Genomic DNA, 25,618 nt, shown 5'->3' with positions numbered 1-25,618 from the left:
TCTCGGTGGCGCTGGGGTAAAATTGCGTCAGTTTCGCCCAAGTCTGAATCGGGACCGGCCCCTCATTTACAAGGTCATGAATAATTATGTGCGAGCTGTGCTTGTTTGCCTCCGGTGCGGCCGGACTCTGCCTCAGCTCCGGCTTCCCACTCCGTATCCCTACATGAATATTCATGAGCGGCATGGAGGCGTGGCGCTGGGCGGGGCTAGGGGAGGGGCCTCGGGGCTTGCACTGGCTCGGTCCCGCGGTGACGGTGGCGGCGGCGGTGGCGGCAGCAGCGGTCACTGGCGTCGGGGTGCCTAGCTGAGCGGAGCCCGTCCGGGGGGAGCGCGTGAGTGCGGTGGCGGCGGCCGGAGGGGGCGGGGTCCGGGGATGGGGGCGGGAAGGGGCATGGAAAGAACCGGGCGCCTAGCAGCCCGGATCTCATGTTGGGGCGGCGGCGGCGGCGGCGGCGGCGAGGGCGGGGGGCGGTCACCAGGAAAGTTTGCGAGGGCCTGGGGCGCTGGGGACGCGGGGACGCTGCGGAGCTGGCGCGTGTGTGCGGGGGTGGAGGGCACTCGTGCCGAGAGCCAGAAGAAAGCGGGGAGAGGCGAGGGTGGGGCGGGGCCAGGGGCGGGCCGAGCGGCTCGAGGGATCGCCCCCCCCCTCCTGCCCCTGCCCTCACTGGTCCCCTTCCCCGGCTCCCATGGCACGCCCCCAGCCACCCCAGGCAACCCCCACAGTCCGCGTCGCCAGTCCGCGGTCTGTTCCTTCGCGGGCCGCTTGGCATCTCGCGCTGTCCTCGGCTGCTGCCGCCCCCTCCTTCTCCGCCCTCGTCTGCTCCTCCTCTTCGGCTAGCCGCTCGGTGTCCGTAAGCTCCCCACGGAGGCCCTCCTAGCAGCCCCTTGCCCTGAGCTGTTCCGTCTTCCTGCTGGCCCTCCCTCTTCCCATACTTAACCCTCCTGGTCGCACTAGTCGTCCCCGTCCAGCGGGAGACCTTTAGGGACGACCCTGCCTGCCCTTATGGTGCTTGCCCAGGGCTGAGGCTACCCAGCTCCTTCCCATCCTTTGGGGGCAGCCTTTACTCCCAGGGCTGTCTGGCTCGCCTAGACCATTAAGGGTGCGGAGTTCTTGAGGCACTGCGATTCTGCAGCTTGTGGCCATGGCCTTGGTTTTTTGGGGCTCCTGGCTGGGGCCTCTCTGCTGTAGCCACGTCCCCTGTTGGGGACTCGAGCCTGTTTTCCTCTCTGCAGCCTCTTATAACCGCAGAGGTGTCCATCAAGCCTGCAGGTGAGAGGGTTTTTCTGTTCTGGACTAGTTTTTTTCTGTTTCTAACCACCCACACCACATCCCTTGTAAAGATGTTCAAGGACAAGGAAACAATCTTGTGTATTTTTAATTTTATTTTTTCCTGTCATTCTCCCCACCCCCTACGCGTTATTCTCCCACGTACCAGGGATACAGACCGTGGTAATTGGCTGATCAGATTGCCATTGCCAGAGTTTCTCTTCGTGCCCTCTATGAAATAAGCTGGGACAGGGTCAAGGATGATAGGGGTGTCTTTTGCAAAGACTGGGCACCACAGGTCGTTTTAGAACTGAGAGCTGTCTTCTCAGACCAGCTGGAGTGGGAGTGGGACTTTAAGGTTGCTGCTACACGGGGCCGGTTGGAGAGGGCTGGGTTGCCCTCCAGGGCTGTGTGCATTCCACACAGGGCCGTGTGAGGCAGCTTCCCCCTTGCTTTTGAACCAGAGGGGCAGTGCCCGCGATTCACCAGGCTGCAGAGCCTGAGGGGGTCTTGTGGGTGGGAGGGTGCTTCAGCTGCCAGGGTGGGAACTGAGGAGGTGGAGTGCCTGAGGAACTGGTGACTTTTGGGGATGTGAAGGAATGGTCTAGGAATGCAGCCTAGGGTAGGGGGAGAGGTATATAGGTGGTTACCAAGGGCACTGAATGTTAAGTCACGTTAATAGTGGCCAACTGTTACTCATCACTTCCCTGCTTGGGATTTTGCATGCATTGTCTGGCTTGAAACTCAAGTCTTAATACCGTCTTTTTTAGATAGGGAAAAGTCACACAGTTCTAAAGTGGTATGCCTGCTTAGCGGTTAAATCTTGTAAAATCGGATCCAGAAGTTCCTGTGACAGGTTACTACTGTGTAGTTATCATCTGGTTTAATTTCTTCTGGTCACTCAAAACTCCTTCAGTCTGTCTCCAGGCTAGTGACCCACACACATTTCCATTTCACAGGCTATCGGGGACCCTCCCTGACTGTCCTAGAAGGCAGAACCCTGGGGAGTTTTCCTCCAAGTCAAACCTCCCACCCCCATGTAATCAAGCCCAGTCCGTTCTCCCTGCCCATCCTGGGCCGGCTCCTCCTTCCCTTTGGCTAGGCCCTGGAAATCCAGTGGGAGGCCATTGCTATGGTAACAGGACTAGGCCCTGGCTTTACCTCATCAAATTCCAAGCTGAAGCCAAAACGATTGAGAAATTAAAGGGAAAAAATGTATTCCAGATGTTTACTTTTTATTTCTTATTTCCCAGTGTTTGGATGAGACAGCTCTGAGAGAGGGGGGAGGTGCAGGGATGTGGAAGGAGAATGGGGGAGAGGGGGATAGGGAGCCACTCCCAGCCATAGGGGGAGGGAGGAGACTGGGAAGAGGGGGGCCGGCAGTGGGGCGGAGCCCCAGGTTGGGGAGGAGCGGGTTTTTCCCGTCTCCCATGAGGTGATTCCCGAGACTTGAGACTTTCAGGCCCTCTTGCCCCGCCTGGAGTGCAGATACCTTTAGTGGGGCTGCCTGACCGAGAGGGGTGTCTTGAAGACTGTAAGTAGGGTGTCACAGGAGGGAGCTCGGGGACGGTGTGAGTGGAGGTCGCTCTCTGATGCTCCCCGTCTTTGAGGTTCGGAGCCAAGAGCTGGAGAGCTGTAGTAAGGATGTGGCTGTGGGGACCTTCCGCACCCCTCCTGTGGGGACCTCCTCGACCTCCTCCTGGAGTTAGTTCTCTCTCTTCCTGTCCCACACAGCCTGGGTCAGAAATAGACTTCCTCGGCTAAGCCTGTTGCCTTACCCAGCCCCTTTCCTTCTCCGCCTCCCCCTTTCCTGGGTCTTCAGCCACCCCAACTTAACACCGCTTCCACTTTCTCGAACAGGGTCCGCTGCCTGTGATGAAAGTCGGGGAAACCACTGCCATGGCTTCCCCACTGCCCCAGGAGATGGGAGAGGAGCTGGCGCCTCTTGGCTCTGAGCCAGGTACCAATGGGTGATGGGTGCAGGGTGGGGCCAGTGACTGGGAGGGTGGAGAGGGCAGAGGCTGCACCCCTGTGCTGCCCTGCGAGGTAACTGAGTGACAGCTGTGTTCGGTGAGAGGCAGCAAGGGTGGAGTGAGGGCGGTGGGAGCTGGGAGAGTGAATGAGAGCCCCAGTGGGTGTGGACGCAGAATCTTTAAGATGGGTCCAGTAACTGAGAAGGAGACACTGAGGCACAGGAGACATGGAGTGCATTTCTTTCTCCTTGTCTAGACTTCTTTTCTTCTATTAACACTTAGCTGAATGAGTGGGTGATACGGGATTCTGTTATAGAAGGGCTGTGGCCGTGAGAGGTCTTTTATTTGGCATTAGAGTGCCTTATATACAAGGCAGATTTCTGGTCTTTTTTTCTTCTTCCTGTGGCAGATTTACTTCTGTTTGACATAAGTCAATAGTAAGTTTGCATTCCTGATCATGAATCACATGACATTGAGGAGGTAGCCTGGGAGTGTGCAGGGATACGGGGGCGGTGGGGGAGAGCTCAGGGTAAGATCTTCACTGTGGAAATAGGGTCCACAGGGCCCTATAAAGAAATAGAGCTACACTGGGTACCCGGGCTGACTGCTTGGTGGGCTCAGACAGATGAATATCCTCATTTGTTCATTCATGTATTTGATAGGCGTCTGTGCTAGGTGTAAAAACAGGGTGCTAGAGAAGTCAGGTGCCATAGCACCCACAAATAGCTTGAGCTTTTAAGAAGGGGAACGGGTGAACACGGAATGAGTTTGGAGAAGGTAGGCTGCTTCTGGGATGTGAAAAATGGAGGCAGGTTTTCATGGAACAGGAAGCGCATACTTGAACCGACACGGATGAGAGCTTCCTGGAGTTGGAGGCTGGGAGATTTAGTACAGCAGGAGTCACAAACATTTCTGCTCCACCATCCTCCTGACAATTCCAATGAATCCTTCCTCTCGATAGGTGATCCTCGGGCTAAACCACCTGTCAAGCCCAAGCCCCGAACCTTGCCCAGTAAGCCAGCTCTGCCCGCCAAACCCAGCCTCCTGGTTCCTGTTGGGCCTCGGCCTCCTCGGGGTCCCCTGGCTGAGCTGCCTTCTGCCCGGAAGATGAACATGCTGGCAGGACCCCAGCCCTACGGTGTCAGCAAGCGGCCCCTCCCGTTCGCACCAAGGCCTGCAGCTGAGGCACCTGCCGTAGAAGTTACCCAGGAATTCGGGAAAGAGGATGCTGGGAAAGAAGACTTACCCCCCTTAACACCCCCGGCTCGGTGTGCTGCACTGGCCGGTGTGCGGAAGGCCCCTGCCCCCTTCCGTCCCTCCTCCGAGCGGTTTGCCGCCAATACAGTAGAAGAGATCTTAGCCAAGATGGAGCAGCCTCGGAAGGAGATCCCTGCTAGCCCTGACCGCCTCTGGGGCTCCCGCCTCACTTTTAACCACGATGGAAGCTCTCGATATGGCCCCAGGACCTATGGTACCCCTGGACCCAGAGAGGATGATAAGACCACTGGCAAAGGGCAGTCCCAAGAGGGGACAACGAAGTCTCCAGCGGAGTCCCAGGAAGAACGGAGCAAGACTCCTGAGGAGAGGTGAGAAGTCTTGAAGGGGCCAGGGAGCAAGTGGACTCCAGTTAATTAGGTGAACGTGGGTCAACCCGTCTCAACCTGAGAGTATCAAATGGTGATGTCATTGTGCTTGCTCTCTTGCTCTCTCTCTCTCTCTGCGTGTGTGCGCACACAGTGCCGGGGACAGAACCCAGGGCCTTGGGCAGGTGCTTTGTCACTGAGCTACAATCCCAGCCAACCATAGTTTTCTTTATAGAGTGGGTGTGTGGCGGGCCAGAGAGGCATAGGGTTCAGTAGATCAGTGTGTAGTCCACGGAATGCCTCCATATCCATGCTCCTTGGAAGAAGGGACTGTTAGGTCTGTTTTAGAGACTGGACCACCCAGGCTCCAAAGTGACTTCCTCCAGCCTCTCAGTTTGAATGCCGGTGCGCATGATTCTAAAACCCGTGATCGATCTTACCTGCTCACTCTTGCGATCTGTAGGGCATAGCCCTAGCCTGTGAGGACTGTGATGGGAGAGAGTGGACAGCAACAGGTCTTAATGCACTTTCAGCTAATTTCTGCATAGAGATGTCTTCCATTTAGAGACTTTTTCCCCCATGGTGTACTGCTTACCTGTAGCTGCCCTGCATGTAAAGGAAACCTGGCTGGGAGGTGCTTCTTGGGTTAGTAGCCACAGCATGGGGTGGGAGGTGAGGGATTTGGCTACCCAAGGCTGGAGAGAGCACCAACCTGAAGCCTGAGTAGTTAGTCCCAAAGGTTGCCTTTTCGCTCTCACTTTGGAGGCCAGACTTGTTGTGGTCTGGGCTGAGCTAGTAGCTGAAGGAAGGCCCTGCCCTGCCCTGCCCTACCCTGCCCTACCCTGCCCTGCCCTGCCCCGCCCCGCCCCGCCCCGCCCCACCCTCCAGCTTTTCCTTCTCTCACCTGAAAACACCTGGTGGTTGGGCTGGGACATTAACCTTTGCATATCCAGGACTAGGGCTGCTGGGACTCCCAGCCTGGATTCCTCCTTCCATCCGTGATGGTTTCAGTCTTGGAAACCCCCCCCCCCCCCTCAGTCATTCAAGAATTATCAGTAGGGCTGCCAGGACTAGCTACATTCTAGCCACAGAAGAAACTTAATCCCTTAGGGACTAGGAGAAGGAGACATTGTCTCCTTAGGAACCTCTGAGTAGTCTGGAGCCATGTGATGTTCCTAAAAGGGAGGGGGATTTTAACCTTTGTGTGCAGGAAGGGAAGGAAGTTATGGCCTGGCGTTTTCTCTCTGGACACCACCTAGCTTCCTTATCCCAGGTTCCAGGCCAACCTCAGGAATAATAAACCCTGGGGTGTTTAACCTTTGGGTACTGTTAAAGTTGCTTCTCCCCTTTTCTGTTTTGTGACAGACTTCAACATTCCTATCTCCCCTCTGTCTCCCTCCCTCTCAGGAGCATCACTTCTGGCCCAGCAATGAACGGGGACCTGGCTAAGCCGACCAGCTCCGAGCCACCTACTGATGTGAGTTGTCTGGCATCACCTCTTATGCTTTCAGAGTTTAGATGGGGAAACTGAGGCCCATGGGCTTGCCCAGGGACTGGCCTCCAAGGCTCAGATCTTTTTTTAAACTCCCAGCCAGTGTTCCTGGTCATCAAGGTATTTATGCATGGTTGATCAGGATGGTTAGGGCAGTACTCATGATACCTGTGATACCCATAGCATTGACCAAGCCCCTACCGTGTGCCGAGCATGTCCTAGGAACATTAGTTAATTTAGTCCTTTTGGCACCTCTAGCTAGCAGGCCTTGTAAGCCCCTTCTGAGAAAGCCAGGACCAGGGCTAAGTAACTCACGTGACTTGAGGCAGGGCCTGAAGTGTCTGACTCTAGAATCCCACCTGGTCATACTGCTACTCCTGGATTCAGAAAGAGGAAAGACTGGGCTTCCTGTTAATTCCTTCTCTCCGATGAAGCCTAATTTCCTGAGCAAACTGTGTTAAAAACGGCCCTTGCATTGAGAGCTGTTGTCAGCCAGAGGCTGTCTCATGTGCCCGGGAATGGAGCTCTGGGTCTGTGTAATTGTATGCTATATGTTAGGACATCAGGGAACAAACTGTGCATTGTGCTGCTGTAAGGCCCTCACCTTCCAAAGGGAGCCAGTCAGAGACTAGGCTAGACGTCCTGGAAACTGGCAGGCACACAAGGTGTTGCATACATGCTCGGAGAACTGGGAAGGTCACATGCCGGTGAGGATAGCGGGAAGTCCTCACTGCATAGGTCAGGGAGTGAGCCTGTGAAGTCTGAGGAACAGCATTCTTGGCAGAGGACTTGGAAAACACAGCAGCAAAGAAGCCAGAGGTCTGGGGGTGCAGGAGAGGAGGACTGAGTAGTAGTGAGACCAAGAAGCAATGGTACTAGATGGCAAAGGCTTGGAGGCCTTTGAGGACTTTGACTTGAGCAAGGAGAAGCTACCGCCAAGCAGTCTGAAGTCAGAGAAAACTGCCTTAGTTGGGAAGATGTCTTACTTTCTCCAAACAGCAGCAGAGATCAGTGAGATGATGTTAATGTCTCGGATCCTAGAGGCAGCTGTTGGAGCTGGCGAGAAGTAGTCAAATCTGGATTGAAATCTGCAGGTGATAAAGAGGGGATATCCAGAGTCTCTTGCGGAGGGAGCACGCAGCATCCAAGAATACCCCACGACTGTGGCCTTAGCATGGGAAGGGTGAGGTTCCCACGTACTAAGATGGGGACTTTTAAAGGCAAAGCGTAACTGGGAGACATACGAGGAGTTGGCTTTTGCGTTTGTTGAGATCACTATGCTCTTTAGACGTCCAGATGGAAATGTCAGCTGGATGACTGGGTAGAGTGTGATGACGTTTAGGAAGGGAATGTGTTTGAAGGAAGTCTCGGAAGTGACCAGTGTAGAGATGGTGGCTAAGACTGGCTCGGGTCACCAAGGGCACAGGTGGAGACAGGGAGGACAGCTCCAGGGCCTGGACTGCAGGGGGCGCCAGCAGCTGCCAGTCCCTCCGTGGGGTTGCCTCTGGTTAGCATCAGTTGGGTTTAGCTACAGGGAGGTCCTCAGTGACCTTGGCAAATAGTTAGGAGTAAGACGTGGAGGAGAAAGCCTCTTTGGAGTGAGTCAGGAGAGGTGGGCTAGAGGAGCTGTGTGTACCTTCAGGTAGCAATACTTTCCGGAAAACAGATGGTAGCTAGAGAGAGATGTGGGGCCAAGAGCCATCTCTCTCTTTTTCCGTCTCTGTCTCTCTCCTGTTTCTGCTCAGACAGAAGAAAATAGAGCAGTTGGTGTGCTGTGGGAAGGATTGAGGGGGAGGGAAAAATCGATGTTGGAGAGAGAAGAGGGGTTGGCCTTAGCCTGGAGCAAGGACACTGCCTGGTCACCGAAGGGGAACCAAGCCCTCAGGCTGCCCCGCTTCTGGTGGTGGACGGGAAAGGGTACAGAATGTGGGAGTTCTCTTCTGTTCTGAGGGAACCGGAAGCAAGGCCATCAGCTGAGAGACCATAGGAAGGAGGTGTTGGAGGTTTGAGGATAGACTTGTAAATATGTTGTTTGTTGGGGTAAATGGAAAGTAAGTTCGGTAGGGTTGGTGGGCACCTGGGAAGCAGTTGGAGGTCAGTGACCTCCTCGGTCATTGCTGTGTGGTTTTCTCCAGCTACAGCTAACTCCCCAAGTGCCAGGGTTGGCAGAGAACATTTACACATATCAGACAGTAAGGTGAAGGGAGCAGTGAGGGTGCTGAGGATTGTGTTGTACAAACGGCAACTGTTGGTGGGAGTGCCAGAGAGTTGAGGCCTGGGAGGAGGGACAGGCTGTGAGGAGGAAGTAGGGTGACTGACCCTTGCTTCCCAAGGGGATGGAGGAATGCCAGAGAGCTGGGAACGTAAAAAGAACCGGCAGGACAGATAGGAAATGGGACGGACTGGTAGCAGACTTAGAGTTGAGACTAGAGGCAGTGGTGATGCGGTTATTGGGAAGGTTTGACCCCAGAAGAATGCAGGGACCGAATCAGAGTGTAGGGAATCAGGATGCTGGAAGACTTGACGCTGCCCTTGAACACAGGGATGGTAAAAGTGATGCCCAGAGGCTTTCGCTAGTCCAGGGGCTGCCATTTTCAAGAAGTAAGTGGCTGTCAGAAGACTGGCGAAGGGGTGGGGCCTCAGGGTTACAGTCCAAAGGCACCAGTGTGGGAACTAGATTATTGCAGAGAAGGAGAGTGGGGGCAGGGCTTGAGAAGAAATAGAATTCGTCCTATCACCCAGATGCAGTGGGCAGTGACATTGGAGGCTCGAGGTCACCGCCTCCAGTGGTGGGCACAGAAGTTGGGGCCAATGTCAGCATATCTGGGTTCACTTAAACTGCCTGGGCACAAGCAGAGTGTCACAGTGCGGGAGAACCGGGGGCTTAGCGTCGCCTTTGCCTCCTTTCTCTGCTCACAGTAACCACAGCTGGCTTTTTATTTTTAAAATACCCCGGGCCCAGATGCACAGGTCTTGTTTACTCCTTCTCTAACTCTGAGGTGGACAAGACTCTGTAGGAAGGAGGCTTCCGTCATTCTTTGCTTGAATCCCCGGCGTTGGGGCTTCCTCGGGTAGTGCTGAGACCCGTGGGCGCACAGAGCAGAGGCTGGGACTTCATTTCTCTCTGTGGTGGTGCTCCGGGAGATGGATGCTCTGGGCCTGGAGTGGACCGGCAGTCCCTTTTTTTCTGAGACAAGCCGATTCCCTTCCATTCATGCGTATCTAGGTGGTCAGAGTCCCCCTTTTCTTCTTCCATTTATAAAACATGCAGCCTCTTGGAGAAGGTGCGCAGGTGCACCTTGGGGTGGGGTTTGAACCCCTGAAGTAGAAGAATGACGCCAGGTGAACAGAGTTACCTTTTCCGGGCGGATGACCCGGTAGAGGAGCCCTGCGTGAGTTCACCTCCTGGGCCTTTCCCAGCTGACCCGAGGTTTGTGTGTGTGAGCTTGGACCCAACTGAGGAGTGACTGACAACTCCTGATCTTTCTCTCGTAGGTTCCCAAGACCTGGACCACCCCCAGTTCAGACCCCATTTCAGAGCATGGAGGCTGTACCAGCACCGTCCTCCCTGCTGACGCCTCCGTCCCGGCCTCTGTCCCGGCCTCCGAGTCTCCCCGGCTTTCAAGCCACCAGAGCTCTCCCCACCATTCTCAATTTTCAGAACCCCCGAGTCTTGCAGCTTCTGAGGCTGCCGTTTGCCCCCATGTGACTCCAGCATCCTCCAGTGCAACCTTGCCCGATGAGCATCCCCGCCATTCCCCCAGCTCAGAGCTGTCTACTGAGGCAGCCCCAGCAACCCTCAGACCCAGTAGCTCTCCTGTGGAGACAGTCTCAGGACACCCCAGCCCAGAGCAGGCCCCAGCTGTCCTGCCTCAACCCCTGATGGAGGGGGCTGAGCTGCCAGATCTTACACGAACGTTCCCATGTGGGGAGGAGGCAGTAGCCAGGAGTCGCACAGAGCCCTGTCCCAGCAGCCTGGCTCAGCGCCGATTTTCAGAAGGGGTGCTTCGGCCACCTAACCCGGACCAAGAGAAACTGGGGGGCTCGCTGGTTGCTCTGCCGCAAGACCAGGGGAGCCAGTCAGCCTTAGATCGTCCGTTTGGAAGTGGCACGGAGTCTAACTGGAGCTTGTCACGGTCATTTGAGTGGACCTTCCCCCCGAAGCCCTCAGGTCTGGGTGTGTGGCGGCTGGATTCCCCACCCCCATCTCCCATTACCGAAGCCAGCGAAGCCGCAGAGGCTGCTGAAGCCGGCAGTTGGCCTGTCTCTGCCAGGGAAGAAGGAGTGTCCCAGCTGGGACCAGGAGCCCCGTCGTCTCCAGAGAGTCCAGGGAGACCTATTTCTGGGGTTCAGGGAAGTGATCCAGGTGTCTCCCTACCCCAGAGAGATGATGTAGAGAGTCAGCCTCCGTCCCCAGCTGTTCTTTCCTCTACAGTTGAGGGCCCAGCTGGAACACCCTTACTGCAGGCCGAGGAGAGCTATGAGGACCAGGAGTCACTGACAGGGCGGGAGTCTCCCATCGCTTTGGCCACCAGGGAAGCAGCCCTGCCTGTTCTTGAGCCAGTCCTGGGACAGCAGCAGCCGACACCCCCTGACCAACCCTGCATCCTCTTTGTACCTGATGTACCTGATCATAAGCAGGCACTGCCTTCGGAGGAAGAGGTGGTGACCCTAGGCTGGGCAGAGACCACCCAACCCAGGACGGAGGCTCAGGACCCATGTAGGGTGTCCCCAGAACCGACAGGCCCCGAAAGCAGTTCTCGCTGGCTGGATGATCTCCTGGCATCACCACCGCCCAACTCCGGCAGTGCCAGGCGGGCAGCTGGATCTGAGCTAAAGGATATTCATTCACCAAGCACCTGCTCGGAGGTACGGAGGACGTAGGGAGGGTTCTCTTAACATTGGTACTCCAGAGTAGAAGGTAGCTGTGGACCCAAGTCCCATATTTCTGCAGTTGATATCAGAGCCGTATAGGGTAGTGCTTATGGTTTAGCTTTTTGCGTTCTGGTCCTGACACCAGCATGCACTAACCGAGCCGTCCTAGGAGTGAGCCTTAATTGTAAGCTTTGTCCTTTTATAGAGATGTGTGTGCGTGCATGCATGTTCACACCTGCGTGTGTGTGTGTGTGTGTGTGTGTGTGTGTGTGTGTGGTGGGCATCTCTGTCCACCTTTTTTTTAAAAACATTCTACCTTCATATATGCCTGCACGCCAGAAGAGGGCGCCAGATCTCATTACAGATGGTTGTGAGCCACCATGTGGTTGCTGGGAATTGAACTCAGGACTTCTGGAAGAGCAGTCAGTGCTCTTGACCACTGAGCCGTCTCTCCAGCCCTGTTTACCATGTTTTGTTTTGTTTTTTTTTAAGACAGGGTCTCACTGTTCACCCATTTACCTAGGCCGGCCAGCCGGCCAGTGAACTCCTGGCATCCTCATGTCCCTGCCTCCGCGCTGCAGGGATCGTAGACACACGCCCTGTGCCCAACTCTTTTGGGTACTGGGGGATCTAAATTTGGGTGCCGATGCTTGTGCTGCCAACACTTTTCCAATGTCACCATCACCCCTGCTGTGTTTGCCTATAATGAAGTGGAGAAAGAGCTCAGGCCCTGCATAGCCTTTGCGAATCCTGGGAGTATTATACAAGGGAACACCATGTAGACTGTGGGGGTGCCTGGGTTCTTCTGACAGCAGAGCTGTGTTTCCTGGGCTCAGCGGCTCTACCAATTCCTTGCCCAGGTGTAACTGTGAGTCAGAGACCTCTCTCCCCTCTGCCTCAGAGTCTGTGTATGTAAAGTGGTGATGCCCGTGATTGGCTGGACTGCAGAGAGCCAGAAGACTCAATGAGTCGGGACATGTAAAAGTACTGGGGCTAGTGTTAGTGTTGGGCTCATTATAAATAGTTTATGAGCGTTGGCTTTACAACTGGAATTACCGTTGAGTTCAAGATCTGTTTTGTAGACCAGCCACTGAAGCCTGGAGGAAGTGGTGTCCCATACAAAGTTACCCAGCAAGTTGGTAGCTGGGCCTGAGCCAGGACCAGCCCAGTTGTCGGCTCTGTGCCTTTTCTCATGCCAGGCTGCCTCTGCATTGAAGGGCTAGGGATCCAGGTGGCTTTTGAGACAGATTTTTCAATCCTGGACTGGACTGGTTGGGGTGGAGCTGGAGGCAGGGAGGAGCCCCCGGAGGCCCTCTGGAGTTTTGGAGGAGGAGGGAGGAGGAAGGGGTTAACAGCACTCTGACTCCTGCAGTAGGTGTGTCTGTCCCAGGATGTGAGTGACTCAATTGGCTTCTGGGCGGGGCTGCCAGAACTGCAGCTGCTCCCAGGGCAGGAGCAGGGCCAGGGCTGGCGGGAGCCAGAGCCGTCGGACAGGTCCTGGCTAGGGGTGCAGCCTAGCCCTGTCCTGGTACCTGCTCACCCAGCAGCCCCAGGGTGGTCAGTAGGGAGGTGTGGGGCATGGCCTGGCCCGGGGAGAGGGAAGCCAGTATGTCTGTCCTGGAACGGCTACTGGCCAACGCGGCACTGCGGGACGAGGCTGGCAGGCTCCGGAGCCCGGAGCCCCAAGCCCGCCTGCCCTCTGGGGTGAGTCAGGGAAAGTTGGGTGGGGGTGCAGGGAGCCTTGTGCCCTGAGTTTTCTGGGCTGGCTGAGGGCGGAGTCTTCCTGGGGAAGGCTGTGCAGAGGGGAAAAAGGGCCTGGGTGCTCCCGGGGGCTGGAAGAGCTCTGGGTGGTGCTTTGCAAGGTAAGTTGCAGATCTGTTGCCCTTTACCGACGGTGTGCCCCCTCCTCCCAGTCACGCATTTAGGCCTCTCCTTCAGGCTGGATTTCTCCTGGCAGCTAGCCAGGTCTTGCCCAAGGGCTGTAAACATGATCACAGGACTGTCTAACTGAGTGTCCATGTGTGCCAGGCTGTTCAAATGCTCCCGACTGGTCCCTTCACGCAAGTCACATGGAGTAGGAATTACCTGTTTAAGGTTGAGGATCCTTAGGCCCAGAGGAGTTAAGTGATTTATTCAAGGTCGCACAGCTGAAATCTGGGCAGCTTTCTTCTGCCACAGTGGGGCTCTGAGGCACTAGGTAGCCATCTTTCTCAAATTGGGTTGGCTCCTCAATTAACTCTAAGCCTTCTTTCTCTCCCCCCTCCTCCCTCCTGTTTTCCAGGGCCTCCTTGGCTGGGCCCAGAAAGACCTGCAGAGTGAATTCGGGGTTGCAGCCGACTCACACCCCAGCAGTTTCGGCCCTGTTAGCTGGTCTCAGGATGCTTCTCAGAACTACAGCCTAGGAGCCCGGAGCCCTGGTGGAGACCCAGGCCTGGGGAATAGAGACTGGAGCAGCGAGTGTGGGCAAGGGTCCGGGCAGGGGGGCACCAGGGAATGGGCCAGTAGATGCAGCCTTGGCCAAGAGGTGATAGGAGCTAGTGGCGGCCAGGATGAGAGCGAAGTGTCTGTCCATGAATGGGCAGTGGGAAAGCCAGCCCAGCTTAGCAATCAGGGCCCAGAGTCTGATGCACAGGAATGGGAGTTCAGTAAGAGGGACTCACAGGGCACTTACTCCAGCCGAGACAAAGAGCTGCAGGACCAAGAGTTTGGGAAGAGAGATTCCTTGGGATCCTTCAGCGCCCGAGATGTGAGCCTTCAAGACTGGGAGTTTGGGAAGAGAGATGCAGATGAGAAGCGTCAAGAACTGGGGATGAAGGACCTCTCCAGTGGCTACAGCAGCCACGATGCTGAGAAGCAGGACCGGGAGTTTGAGAAGCGAGATTCTGTACTTGACATCCGTGGCAGCGCAGCCACAGCCCAGCAAGACCAGGAGTTCGGGAAGAGTTCTTGGCTGCAGGATTACAGTGGCGGCTCAAGGGCCCTCAGCTTACAGGACAGAGGATTCGGGGCACGCACCCTGAGCTCCGGGTTCAGCCCTGAGGAAGCTCAGCAGCAGGATGAGGAGTTTGAGAAGAAGACCCCAAGTGGCGAAGACAGGTTCCACGCAGCCAGCAGGGACACGGGCCACCTGGAGGAAGGAGAATCTGGGGACCTGCTGAGCCCTAGCACACCGAAGTTGCAAGATGGAGCCATCAGTCAGAAAGACCAGGGAAACTGGCAAGATGGTGGTTCCAGCCAGGAGATCACAGGGCTGCAGGGGAGAATTCAGACTGGAGGAAGTCAGAGTCCCGGCAATGTGGACTCAGAAGACACAGAGAGAGGGCAGCGAGGCTGGGCTGGGGAGTTTGGCCTTGGTGTTGCAGGCCAGTCGGAGGCAGCATTTAGTCCCGGGCATCAGGATTGGAGCAGGGACTTGTGCATGGAGGCTCCCGGGAGCAGCTATAAGTTTGGCATCATTGGCGATGACAGAGTGAGTGGAGCTGGCCTCAGCCCTTCCGAGAAGATGGGAGGTGGCCACTTTGTGCCTCCTGGAGAGACAAAGGCCGTGGGGGCCCTGGACTGGACTGACCAGCTAGGTCTCAGGAACTTGGAGGTGTCTAGCTGTGTGAGCTCCGGGCGCCCAAGCGAGGCTGGAGAGGATGTTGTGGGACAGATGGGCTGGTCAGCCAGCCTGGGCTTGAACAATGGGGATCTGACCCGTCATTTGGGCACTGGAGGTTCTGAAGAGCCCAGGGGAATGGGGGCTGGGGAGAAGGACTGGACTTCTGACAGTGAGGTGAGGAGCAGGGATCTGTCAGGACAGGGAGAGAGAGGAGGGCACAGCCAGGCCAGAGAGAGTGGTGTGGGGCAGCCCGACTGGTCAGGTGTGGAAGCTGGAGAGTTCCTTAAGTCAAGAGAGCGAGGAGTTGGACAGGCTGATTGGACACCTGATCTCGGATTGAGAAACATGGCCCCGGGGGCAGGCTGCAGCCCTGGAGAGCCCAGGGAACTTGGAGTGGGTCAGGTAGACTGGAGTGACAACCTAGGTCTCAGGAATTTGGAGGTGTCCTGTGACCTAGAGTCGGGAGGTTCTCGGGGCTGTGGAGTTGGCCAAATGGACTGGACCCAGGACTTGGGACTCCGGAACCTCAATCTCTGTGGGGCCCCGAGTGAAGTTAGGGAGTGTGGGGTGGGGAGAGTGGGCCCTGGCCTAGAGCTAGACCCTAAGAATAGTGGCAGTTTGTCCCCTGGTTTGGAGAATGAAGACCCCTTGGAGACCAGGGAGCTGGGGGTCGGAGAAACAAGTGGTCCAGACACGCAGGGTGAAGGCAGCTCATCACCTTCCTTGGAGACCCATCCTGAAGACACTGGAATGGATACAGGAGAAGCCCCAGGCTTAACCAGGTAAGGTACTCCACCTGGGGACCGGGAGGGAACACGCAATTGCTCCTTAAATGAGGGACCCCTTTTAGGAGGGAAAGGCAGTTTTCCCTGTGGACTATGGTGGGAAGGGGAGTCCTCTAGGGCTGTGAATGTCAGCTTCACATTTTACGTTAAACTTGGAAACACAAAACTTAGATACGTTCTTTCTTGGGGGATGAATGTAAAACTTGAGGTACTATTTTGCAACTCATGTTTTGGGCTGAGTTATGACTGTCTAGGGAAAGTGGAATCTACCACATCTTTGGTGGTTTCTGGTAAGTTGTGTGTGTGTGACTGTGTGTGTGCGTGCGTGTGCAAGTGCACTTGTGTGTGGGATCACACACATGCACGCTTCTGTGCTTATGGCATGACTACCTCCGCTAGTATTTCTTTCACTGTATTTTTGGGACAGGTTCACTTGCTGCTCTGAAACTTGCCAAGTAGGCTACGCTGGCAGGGCCAGTCACCAGTCAGCCCCAGGGGATCACCCTGTCTGTCTCTGCTTCCCCAGTGCTGGGATGGCAAGCGTTACCAAGTAATCTATCTTCCTGGTCTAGTTTCTGGTGAGCTCTGTAGCCCTCAAGCTCTGATGCCAAATGAGCTTGCGTAGGTAGCGGAAGGCGACCCGTGGGTGGTGACTCTGGTTGTCTGGCCAAGGGGCTGGGACTAAGTGACCTAACCTTCATGGAGCCCAGAAGAGTAGTGGTCAAGGAATCTGAAGGTGTTGACCCCAACCCCTCCTTCCCTTCCTCCCTCTTTATTTTTTGAGACAGAGTCTCTCTGTGTAGGCCTGGGTGACCTCAGACTCTCTGTGTGAGGGCCAGGCTGACTTCTAATTCAGAGACATCAGCTTGCTTCTGTTTCTCAAAGGGGTGTTGCCTGGGGAAGAGGACTTTTCTTGGGGGGCAGGCTGGTAAGATGGATGTTCTAAAGCCAGCAGAGGTGGTTTCACACCTGGAGGGGAGGGCATGAGAAAGGCATGGCATCTCTCGTTGATGCTTTCACCCACCGAGATGTGGCTTTCTTCTCTCCAGCGTGTGGAACTCTTTACCTTTTCCAGTTCCCGAGTGGGAGCTGAGGGAGGTGTTGGGTGGGGGTTGTTCTCGTTGGAAGGGCAGATGGCGGTGGGAGGAGAGCTGGAGGGACCAGGAAGGGGCTAGGGAGGCTCCGGGTGGGGGTGAGAGAGACATTTGGCTTGGAGGTGGAAGCGGGAGAAAGCATAAGGTTAGGAAGGGAAACTGAGGAAGGGTGTTCTCAGGTGACTGGGCTGAGGATTGGGGGGCAGGGGACAAGGAACGGCGTAGGTTGCAGTGGAGTCTGTGTGGGGTGGAAATGTGCAGAATTCGATGTTGGTGGGAGGGCCCTGTGAGTCTGGTCTGGTGTTGGGCTCTGAGCTCCTGTTTCTGCCGTTGAGCCCGGGAGGTCCTGGTGTCTAGGAGCGGTCCAGTCCTGACACAGGGATTATGGGTTCTGTGCGCCTGTTTTCATTTTTCTTCCTGGTACTCAGCCCTCTGCTTTGAGTGTTCAGCGATGCATTGATCTTCACAACTGCCCTATGCATCAGGAGAGGGATTTGGGTCCTCTTCTCTTGTTAGAGTGAGATGGTGTGACCTGCCTAAGGTCACAGAGGCTACAGTGTGCCATCCTGACTTCCTTCGTCAGCTGCTTTCAGGCATGGCCACTGTATTCAAAACAGATTCCTCAGGAGTGGGGGTCTGCCCTGCCCCACTGGGGTTGGCTCCTGAGGAGGGCGAGTGGCCTTCTCTTCTGCTGTTTAGCATGGAGGGGCGATGCTCCCTGAAGACTGACGGGACAGTGCCTGCGTGAGGATGACTTTGATGGGGAGGCTGCCTGAATCTCCACACCCCAAAGCACCTGTGCCTTTCTGGACACCATGATCCATCTGGTGTTGTCACCCAAGCTTAGAGTTTAGCTGGAACGCAGGCAGCTGAGCCTCATTGTATGTAAAAAAAAAAAAAAAAAGCAAAAACAACCAAACCAAAAAGCACATGTTTCTTGCACAGCTGGAAGGGAAGGGAAGGGAAGGGAAGCATTGTTTGCTGGCTCTTGTGGATGCCGTGTTTTCTGATGCGTGGCCTGAGGAAAGCCAGTCCTGTTTTTGGAAGGAGCTGTGCACTCTGTGACCATGCATGGGGTAGCGTATCTAGGACTTGAACCAAGTTTTCCAGACTTCCCTGACTAATGCCCAGAAAGTTGGTGCTGTGAGCATCTGACCAGGGGCAGCTGATGCACCGTGAGATGCTTATCTTCCAAGAAAGATTTGGAGATTGTCTCTGTATCAGGAAGTCCTTAAGAATGGGTGAGGGTAATCTGGGTTGGGGTCTGTGTGCTGGTCCCGATGTTATACCCATCTCTGTGACCTCAGGCAAGTGACCTGAAGCAATGGCCTTTTCTCCTCAGATGTCTTTGGCCTTACCTTAGAATCCACATACTCAGACATAAATTGAGAATTTACTCCAGGCTCTCTTGGGTTTTTTTATGAAGAAGCTTAACACATGTAAAGTGATCAATATAAATCCCCCTCTCCTGTGGTAATTACTTTTAAAAAAATACTAGTCACCTGCATTTGCATCTGCTTTGCAAATTTGAATGCTGGAGACATTTCTATTGCGGTCCTCACGTTGAACAAACACATCCCTGATGGCAATCATTGGTTGGACGGCTGGCAGGAGTAACTATGACAAGCTAGTGTGGAAGTGGGTGGCCTGAGTTGTTCTGGATCAGGGCCCTCTCACCCCGGCGAGAGTGCTGCTTTTGTCTGACAGAGCTGGTCCAAGGTCCTCTGTTTTCTGGCCTTTGGGTCATCTCTGGCTCCTGTTCTTTGGACTCAACAATACAAAACCTTCCCAGCCAGTTTGAACTCTTTGTAGGATCCACGAAGACTCAAAGATCAAGTCCAACTACCTCATTTCAGGGATGGAGAAACTGAGGCCCAGAGGGGGAGTATTGTGAGTTCCTTTCTGTCCCTGTGGGCCCTAACTTCATTGTCCTCTCTGAGTTCCTTCCCAGTTTCTCTCTGGTATCAAAGCCAACTTTGTCCTGTCAGCTGTGTGTGTCATCCCAGCTCTGGCCCTGGTGTTCTGTCTTAGAACCTTCGACACGAGGACATGTTGCAGATTGTCCCCTGTATTTGCATGTGAAGCAGCAGTGGAGGACAGCGTTGGGCAGAACAGGTCATCCTTAAATTGGGCAGCATATGGGAAAGGTGTAGGTGAGGCATTGTCTCAGGCCAGGAGCCTCTGATCAGAATGACGAGGACTATCGGAGCAATGTGTGTTTATCACGTATCAGCCACATTGTGGGCACCTGTTTCTGCCAGGAAGCCCAGTGAAGTTCTGGGATTTCTTTTGATTCCCATTTAACAGAAAAACTGGGGCTTGGATGGGTCATGTAACTTGAGGCCAAGGCTGGCATGGGTGTGGTAGAACCCAATTCTGTAGGCCTAGCAGGCTCAGCTCCCAGGTTCCTCCCCCTCCTGTCCTCCCAGAAGGCTGCCCCTAGGTTGTGGATACCCTGGGATCTCAGTAAGGACAGCTTCTCAGATGCAGAAGGCAGAGGCTCTTGGGTCCGACGACCTCTGCCCTCCGTGGACGGAGCATAGATCTTTCTGTCCCTTCTCAGTTGGTTCACATCTCTTCAGCTGCCTTGTTGTCCAGGCTGGGTGGGGTCCCGTTGCTCCTCTCCTGCCTCCTCCCTGTCTCTAAGCTGGCTTCAGGGTCAGCTGGGTTTGGCTGCCATCCAGGCTCTTGAGTCCTCTGTGCTGCTGCACTGTGGCCTCTGCCACCTTTTCCCTGCCTCTCCCTCCCGTGCTGCTTTAATTTCCATCTGTCAGCAGCTTGTGGAAGGACAGACTGACACATTTCCCCCTGCCCTGTCTCATCTTCTTGCTCAGGCTTGACTCACCGGCCTTCTACAGTATCACAGTTACCCAGCAGTCTGGCTCTCAGGCATTGCCTGTGAGCCTTCACTGCCCCTGCGTGTGTCAGGGTGTGGCTTTGTGTTTGTGTGGGTGTGGTGGGTCCCAGCACACACCCAGCCTGCCCTAGGTGTGTGGTGCGTGAGCATGTTTTAGGGAGTAGCAGCTGAAGACAATGCTGTGCTGTAGTCTAAGGTGACCGACCCTGCCTGATGTTTGTGTGGTCTCATCTCTGGAACAGAGGTACATTTCTGGGGCCACAAAGATGAAAAGGATCTCCTGGACAGGCAGTGGAGGCAGATACTCAAGATTGAAGGTGATTGGGCTGTAGGTTAGAGCTGGCGTAGGCTGGAGTCTGTAGCTCTCAGAGTTGAAGAGCTGTGTTAGCAAGACGGCTTCCGAGCATGACGTGGGCTCTGCAGAGGCTACTGGAGTGCAGCCCTGGAGGAACATCCGGGGGAGGGGAGGGTGCTACGTGTCCGAGATGGCCGTGTTCTGCCCAGGTTCAGTGAGACTGGGGATACAGAGTGAAGGTGTGCAGGGGCCGAGGATGAGATGAGGCTCGTCCCATCTGGGCACATGCAGTGATACGTGGGATTTCTGGGAATATCCTGAGTACTGGATGCTGTGTGGACAGGCTTTGGTTTGTTTTCTCCCTTGCCTGGACTCTGTAGAGGAATGCAGAGTATTTATAGGCAAAGGGCTTAGGTATAGGTGCCTGTCCTAACTCAAAGATCTAAAGCCCAAAATCTGAAACTTGAAAAAATTTTTCTTTAGATTCTAATTATTTATTTTTATTTATTTTTTAAATGTTTTTTTTTTTCCCTTTCAAGACAGGGTTGCTCTGTGTAGCCCTCACTGCCCTGAACTCACAGAGATCCACTTGCCTCAGCCTCCTAAGTGCTGGGATTACAGGCATTTGCTACTACTGCCTGGCAGATTTGCTTATTTTTTAATTTTATGTGTATGGGTGGTTCATTTGCATGTATAGCTGGGTACCCATGTGCATGCAGTGTCTGTGGAAGCCAGAAGAGGGCGTTGGACTCCTGGAACTAGAATTGGTTGTCGTGTGGGTTCTGGGTGCTCTTAGCCACCAAGTCACCTCTCCAGCGCCCTAAAGTCTGAGCATGTCATCACATAGAAACCCATACCTGGCCCCAGTGACGGGTCACAAGGTACAGATAAACGTCTACACCTGTGAGGTAAATATGCGACACAAAGGAATTTTTGTTTAGGTTTTGTTATCCACATAGCTCCTTATGGGGCTGGGAAGACAGCTCAGCCAGTAAAGTGCTAACAGAGTTTGGTCCCTGGAACCCAGTAGGAGAACTTGATGTGGTACCTGTGATGCCAGTGGGTGGGGAGGCAGAGGCAGGAAGGTTTCTGGGACTTCCCGGCCTGCCGCCTTAGCCTTGAAGAAAGGTCCAGGTCGGTGAAAGGGAGCAGGGCAGGTAAATGTGTCTTAAGTCAATGCTTGGCTAGCCAAGTTTGATCTCTGGAGCCTACATTGTAGAAGAAGAGAACTGACTCCCAAAAGTTATCCTTGGCAACACACGCATGCATGCGTGCTTGCGCGGGCCAGGAATGATGTCTGAGATGGTTCTTTGGCCTCACCACACATTCATTGACCCACAAAGAGATCTCGTCTTATGCATGTGCAAATATTTCAAAACTTGAAAAAGCCTAAATTCTAAAACTGGAGTCAAGCATTTTGATAATGGATGCCCAGCCTGTCGTGTGATGTAAAGCCTTGTCCGGGGCCTTCTGAGCAGGGAAGAGAACTGTGGTCTCACTGGCTGGTGACTGACCCTGGTTTCTGGCCTGTCCCTTTTGCAGCCCCAGCAGGTGCCTCGCTCGCTCCCCACCTTCTGGCTCCCAGAGCCTTTTGGAGGGGATGATGGCAGCCAGCTCCTCAAAGGCAGCTGCTCAGAGGGAGTCAGCCGCTTCAGGCCCCAGGGTTCTGCTGGAGGAAGAAGGAGCCGTGGCAGGTGCCGGCCAAGGGGAGCCTGAAGAGTCTAGCCGAGACCCTTTGCCTCCCTCGAGGCCTCAGCCTGATGGCGAAGCCAGCCAGGTGCAAGAGGTGGACGGCACCTGGAACCTTACAGGGGGGGCGAGGCAAGATGAGCAGGGGTCAGCCCTGCCCCCCCGGCGGCCTCCCAGAGGACCTCTGCCTAGCTGCCCCAGTGAGGACTTCTCCTTCATAGAGGTCAGTGGAGGGTGAGCTTGCAGTGGTAGTTGGGTTGTTGGGGGGGGGGGGTGTCAGGGTAAGTGGGTGATGGAGTCAAAGCCTCATTCTCAGAGCTTTTCTGAGGGGTCGATGGGAGACAGACACAGTCTGGGGTGCCTTGTGGCAATGAAAACCCCTCCTGGGGTCGCGTTGAGGGGCTCCCCTCCTGGGGTGTGGTGACGCAGGACAAGGGTCAGCGATGTTGGTATTGTTTTGAGCAGGATACTGAGATCCTTGACAGTGCCATGTATCGGAGTCGTGCCAACCTAGGGCGTAAGCGGGGACACCGGGCCCCAGCCATACGGCCTGGGGGTACCCTGGGTCTGTCAGAGACAGCAGACTCGGATGCTCGGTTGTTCCAAGATTCAACAGGTATGATCAGTGTACTGAGTGGGGTCTGTGTCGATGTCAGGTTTTGGGGAAGCGTGGTGTCTGCCTTGTTGCTCAGGTTGTGATGCCTTTCCCTTGACATCTGCAGAGCCAAGGGCTTCCCGGGTGCCATCTTCAGATGAGGAGGTAGTGGAGGAGCCTCAGAGCCGCCGGACACGCATGTCCTTGGGTACCAAAGGGCTGAAAGTTAACCTCTTTCCTGGCCTGAGCCCATCAGCCTTGAAGGTACCATCGGATCATTCAGCACCCACACCTGGCCATCTGGCCTACCAGCCTTGAACCCAGCATTTCCTTCCATCCATCCATCCATCCATCCATCCATCCACACCCACCTGTCTGTCTGTTAGGCTGTCTGTCCGTCCATCCACCCACCAGTCCCTCCATCCATCCACCCATCTATCCGTCCACTCACACCCACCCACCTGTCCGTCCATCCGTCCGTCCATCCATCCATCTGTCCATCCATCAATCCGTCTGTCCATCCATCAACCCATCTACCCACATCCATCCCTTCATCCGTCCAGCCCTTCTATCTCTTCTCTTACTGTGCTAAAGAGGATTCCGGAAGGTTCCCTTTGTTACTTGCTCAATTTGGTTCAGTGTGCCAAGTTTGATGGAAGAAGGAATGGGATATTCTTTCATCTCAGCGCCTCCAGGGTGTTATGGGGGTTGGGGGGCGGGCATGGTCCACGCACGTGAGGATCTCCTGTGAAGGGAGATACGTAACTGCAAATGGGGAGTTCAGCCATGGGCAGGACCGTTCGGTAGAAGGAGTTATTTCCTGACTGTAGCTGGGCATGGGAGGTGGCTCGGGCATGGTTTCTTCTAAGCAGTTTCTCTTCGCCTTGAGGTTGGTGTAGGAATTGGCTCTGAGGTAGAAAGGACATTGCCTGCAGAAAGGGTAGATACGCAAAGGCGTAGGTGCAGGAAGTTACCGCTCTTTGTTCAGCCTAATTTATTGAATTTTGTCCATCTGATATCTTTCTGATGTTCAAGTGTGAGAGGATCAGCTCTGTGGGAGGCAGATCTTTGACTTTCTGTCTATGGAGGAGTTCAGGCCTGGTTCTGGGTGCTGTACCCTCTTTGTAAAGGCCTGGCCTTCTGAGTCTTGCTGCCTGTCCATCTTTTGTCTGTGTCGCCCAGGCTAAGCTGCGCTCTCGGAATCGCTCAGCCGAGGAGGGGGAGGTGACAGAGAGCAAATCAAGCCAGAAGGAGTCCTCCGTCCAGCGATCGAAGTCCTGCAAGGTCCCAGGGCTAGGGAAGCCCCTCACATTGCCCCCCAAGCCAGAAAAATCCTCAGGGTAAGTAAGTCACTGGGTTCTATCTGGGTATCTCCTGAGCTTCAGGTGTTATCTTGAGAAGAGGAAACCCACTTTGCAGAAATAGAAAACTGAGGTGGGGAGGACATTGAGCTGCCTCACATTAGGTAGGGGTCCCAGGCCTGCAACTGAATCCCAGGCTGCCTCTCCTCGTCGGAGGGTAGATCTTCTCACCTTGTGACCTTTGCACTCTGTCTTCCAGGTCAGAAGGATCATCACCCAACTGGCTACAAGCCCTGAAGCTAAAGAAGAAAAAGATCTGATCGAGGGCCAAGGTAAGGCTGGGCTCCTGGGCCTGAGTGAGAGTAGGGCCCTGTGTGGAGAGCTTGGGAGGCCCTGAACTGTCCTGTCACCTAGCCCTTGAGGCTCTCCTCTTTCTGTGAGAGGCTGGAAGGAAGCCAGAGAAACCAAACGAAGACTTGGTCGGGTCTCTTGGCTCCTCTAGGTTTGTTCCAGGGGCTGGAGTAGATCCTGGGATTGAAGAGTGGGAAGCACTTCCATCCTAGCCTGTGCCCCTGTGAGCTGGGACGGTCCTCCAGCTCCTGCGCTTAGCCTAGGCTGTGCTCCTGTGAGCTGGGACGGTCCTCCAGCTCCTGCGCTTAGCCTAGGCTGTGCTCCTGTGAGCTGAGACGGTCCTCCAGCTCCTGCGCTTAGCCTAGGCTGTGCTCCTGTGAGCTGGGACGGTCCTCCAGCTCCTGCGCTTAGCCTAGGCTGTGCTCCTGTGAGCTGGGACGGTCCTCCAGCTCCTGCGCTTAGCCTAGGCTGTGCTCCTGTGAGCTGGGACGGTCCTCCAGCTCCTGCGCTTAGCCTAGGCTGTGCTCCTGTGAGCTGAGATGGTCCTCCAGCTCCTGCGCTTAGCCTAGGCTGTGCTCCTGTGAGCTGGGACGGTCCTCCAGCTCCTGCGCTTAGCCTAGGCTGTGCTCCTGTGAGCTGAGATGGTCCTCCAGCTCCTGCGCTTAGCCTAGGCTGTGCTCCTGTGAGCTGGGACGGTCCTCCAGCTCCTGCGCTTAGCCTAGGCTGTGCTCCTGTGAGCTGAGACGGTCCTCCAGCTCCTGCGCTTAGCCTAGGCTGTGCTCCTGTGAGCTGGGACGGTCCTCCAGCTCCTGCGCTTAGCCTAGGCTGTGCTCCTGTGAGCTGGGACAGTCCTCCAGCTCCTGCGCTTAGCCTAGGCTGTGCTTCTGTGAGCTGAGATGGTCCTCCAGCTCCTGCGCTTAGCCTAGGCTGTGCTCCTGTGAGCTGGGACGGTCCTCCAGCTCCTGCGCTTAGCCTAGGCTGTGCTCCTGTGAGCTGAGACGGTCCTCCAGCTCCTGCGCTTAGCCTAGGCCGGTCATCTTCCGGTCATCCAGCTTACACAGTTCAGAGCTCTCAAGTACTGGGCTCACATGAGGGAATCAGGATGGCCATGGGGCCTAGGAAGCAGAAGCCTTGCCTCTTCTCTGACCTTTGCCCCCTCTCCCAATTGCAGGTCTTTCCATCTGGCAGTCTCAGGCAGTGCCATTCCTGTGGTGTACCCAAGTGAGGAGACAGCTGGAGCCCCACTAAGGCTCAGACTGCAGCCCCCCTCCCCTCCCCTTCTGAGGAGCGTCTGGGAGGCACATTTATGCACTTTGTATCGCCGTCCCAACTTCTTCCAGCCCGGATTCTCTGACCTTCCCTCTCTTCCCTTTACCCTCTTCGCTTCCTTCTTCAGCTCCCCTTGGGTTTTCTTTTGATACCAATTTATAGCATTTTTTATAAAAGCCTTTGATTTTTGTAATGGGTGGGCCCCACCCCAAACCCCACCTCAAACCCCACCCCAAGCCCCATCCTACCCTTCCCGCCAGGTGCCCCAGGGAGACCAATGACATTTTACCACTTGAAACAATGAATAAAGTTTTTTGGGAATTGGTGTTGTGCAGGACCGTGGTATGTGGCGGTGCTCGTATCCCCCATTCTGGTGCAGCATTTGGAAAACGCTACTTCTCCCCTGTGTTGGTGCAGCCTGTCATTCCTATGACAAAATAGTTAAACAAGCACCTCCAGGGAGGAAAACTTACTTTGGCAGGGTAGGCAGGGTAGAACAGAGCAGGGACATTATGGTGTCTAGGAAGCAGAGAGAAACTTCTTTATTTTTGTGCTAGTGGGTGTCCCTCTTGTTTCTATCCTACTTGGTTC

The 25,618-nt window shown here is 55.0% G+C and overlaps 1 protein-coding gene across 3 annotated transcripts; it reads left to right on the top strand.

The window, feature by feature from the left end:
- The first annotated feature begins 214 nt into the window (after positions 1 to 214).
- Positions 215 to 25,352, top strand: Tnks1bp1 (tankyrase 1 binding protein 1). 3 transcript variants are annotated; one of them, XM_050119658.1, is made up of 12 exons: positions 215 to 332; positions 3,128 to 3,227; positions 4,202 to 4,826; positions 6,231 to 6,300; positions 9,811 to 11,184; positions 13,472 to 15,573; positions 21,365 to 21,734; positions 21,977 to 22,127; positions 22,234 to 22,370; positions 23,289 to 23,446; positions 23,667 to 23,739; positions 24,930 to 25,352. In XM_050119658.1, exons 2-11 carry the CDS (start codon positions 3,143 to 3,145, stop codon positions 23,725 to 23,727), a joined length of 5,133 nt encoding a protein of 1,710 aa, XP_049975615.1. In that variant the 5' UTR covers positions 215 to 332; positions 3,128 to 3,142; the 3' UTR covers positions 23,728 to 23,739; positions 24,930 to 25,352. The 3 variants fall into 3 exon arrangements, with proteins under 3 accessions (XP_049975615.1, XP_049975624.1, XP_049975634.1); XM_050119667.1 differs by lacking the exon at positions 215 to 332 and adding an exon at positions 1,132 to 1,270; XM_050119677.1 differs by lacking the exon at positions 215 to 332 and adding an exon at positions 2,693 to 2,801.
- The last annotated feature ends 266 nt before the right edge of the window (positions 25,353 to 25,618 follow it).

Source organism: Alexandromys fortis, unplaced genomic scaffold (genome assembly GCF_014885135.2).
Source record: "Alexandromys fortis isolate MF-2015 unplaced genomic scaffold, M_Fortis_MF-2015_v1.1 scaffold_8_1_9099942, whole genome shotgun sequence".
Taxonomy (NCBI): Eukaryota; Metazoa; Chordata; class Mammalia; order Rodentia; family Cricetidae; genus Alexandromys; species Alexandromys fortis.
Note: the sequence above shows the minus strand (reverse complement) of the source record. Positions and strands in the feature narration are given on the sequence as shown.

Excerpts from the sequence above, each read along its gene's own strand:
- Tnks1bp1 (XM_050119658.1), top strand. The coding sequence starts at position 3,143 with ATGAAAGTCGGGGAAACCACTGCCATGGCTTCCCCACTGCCCCAGGAG. Across the intron at positions 6,301-9,810 it reads GCTCCGAGCCACCTACTGAT|GTTCCCAAGACCTGGACCAC; the intron begins GTGAGTTGTCTG and ends TTTCTCTCGTAG. Across the intron at positions 22,128-22,233 it reads GTTGTTCCAAGATTCAACAG|AGCCAAGGGCTTCCCGGGTG; the intron begins GTATGATCAGTG and ends TGACATCTGCAG.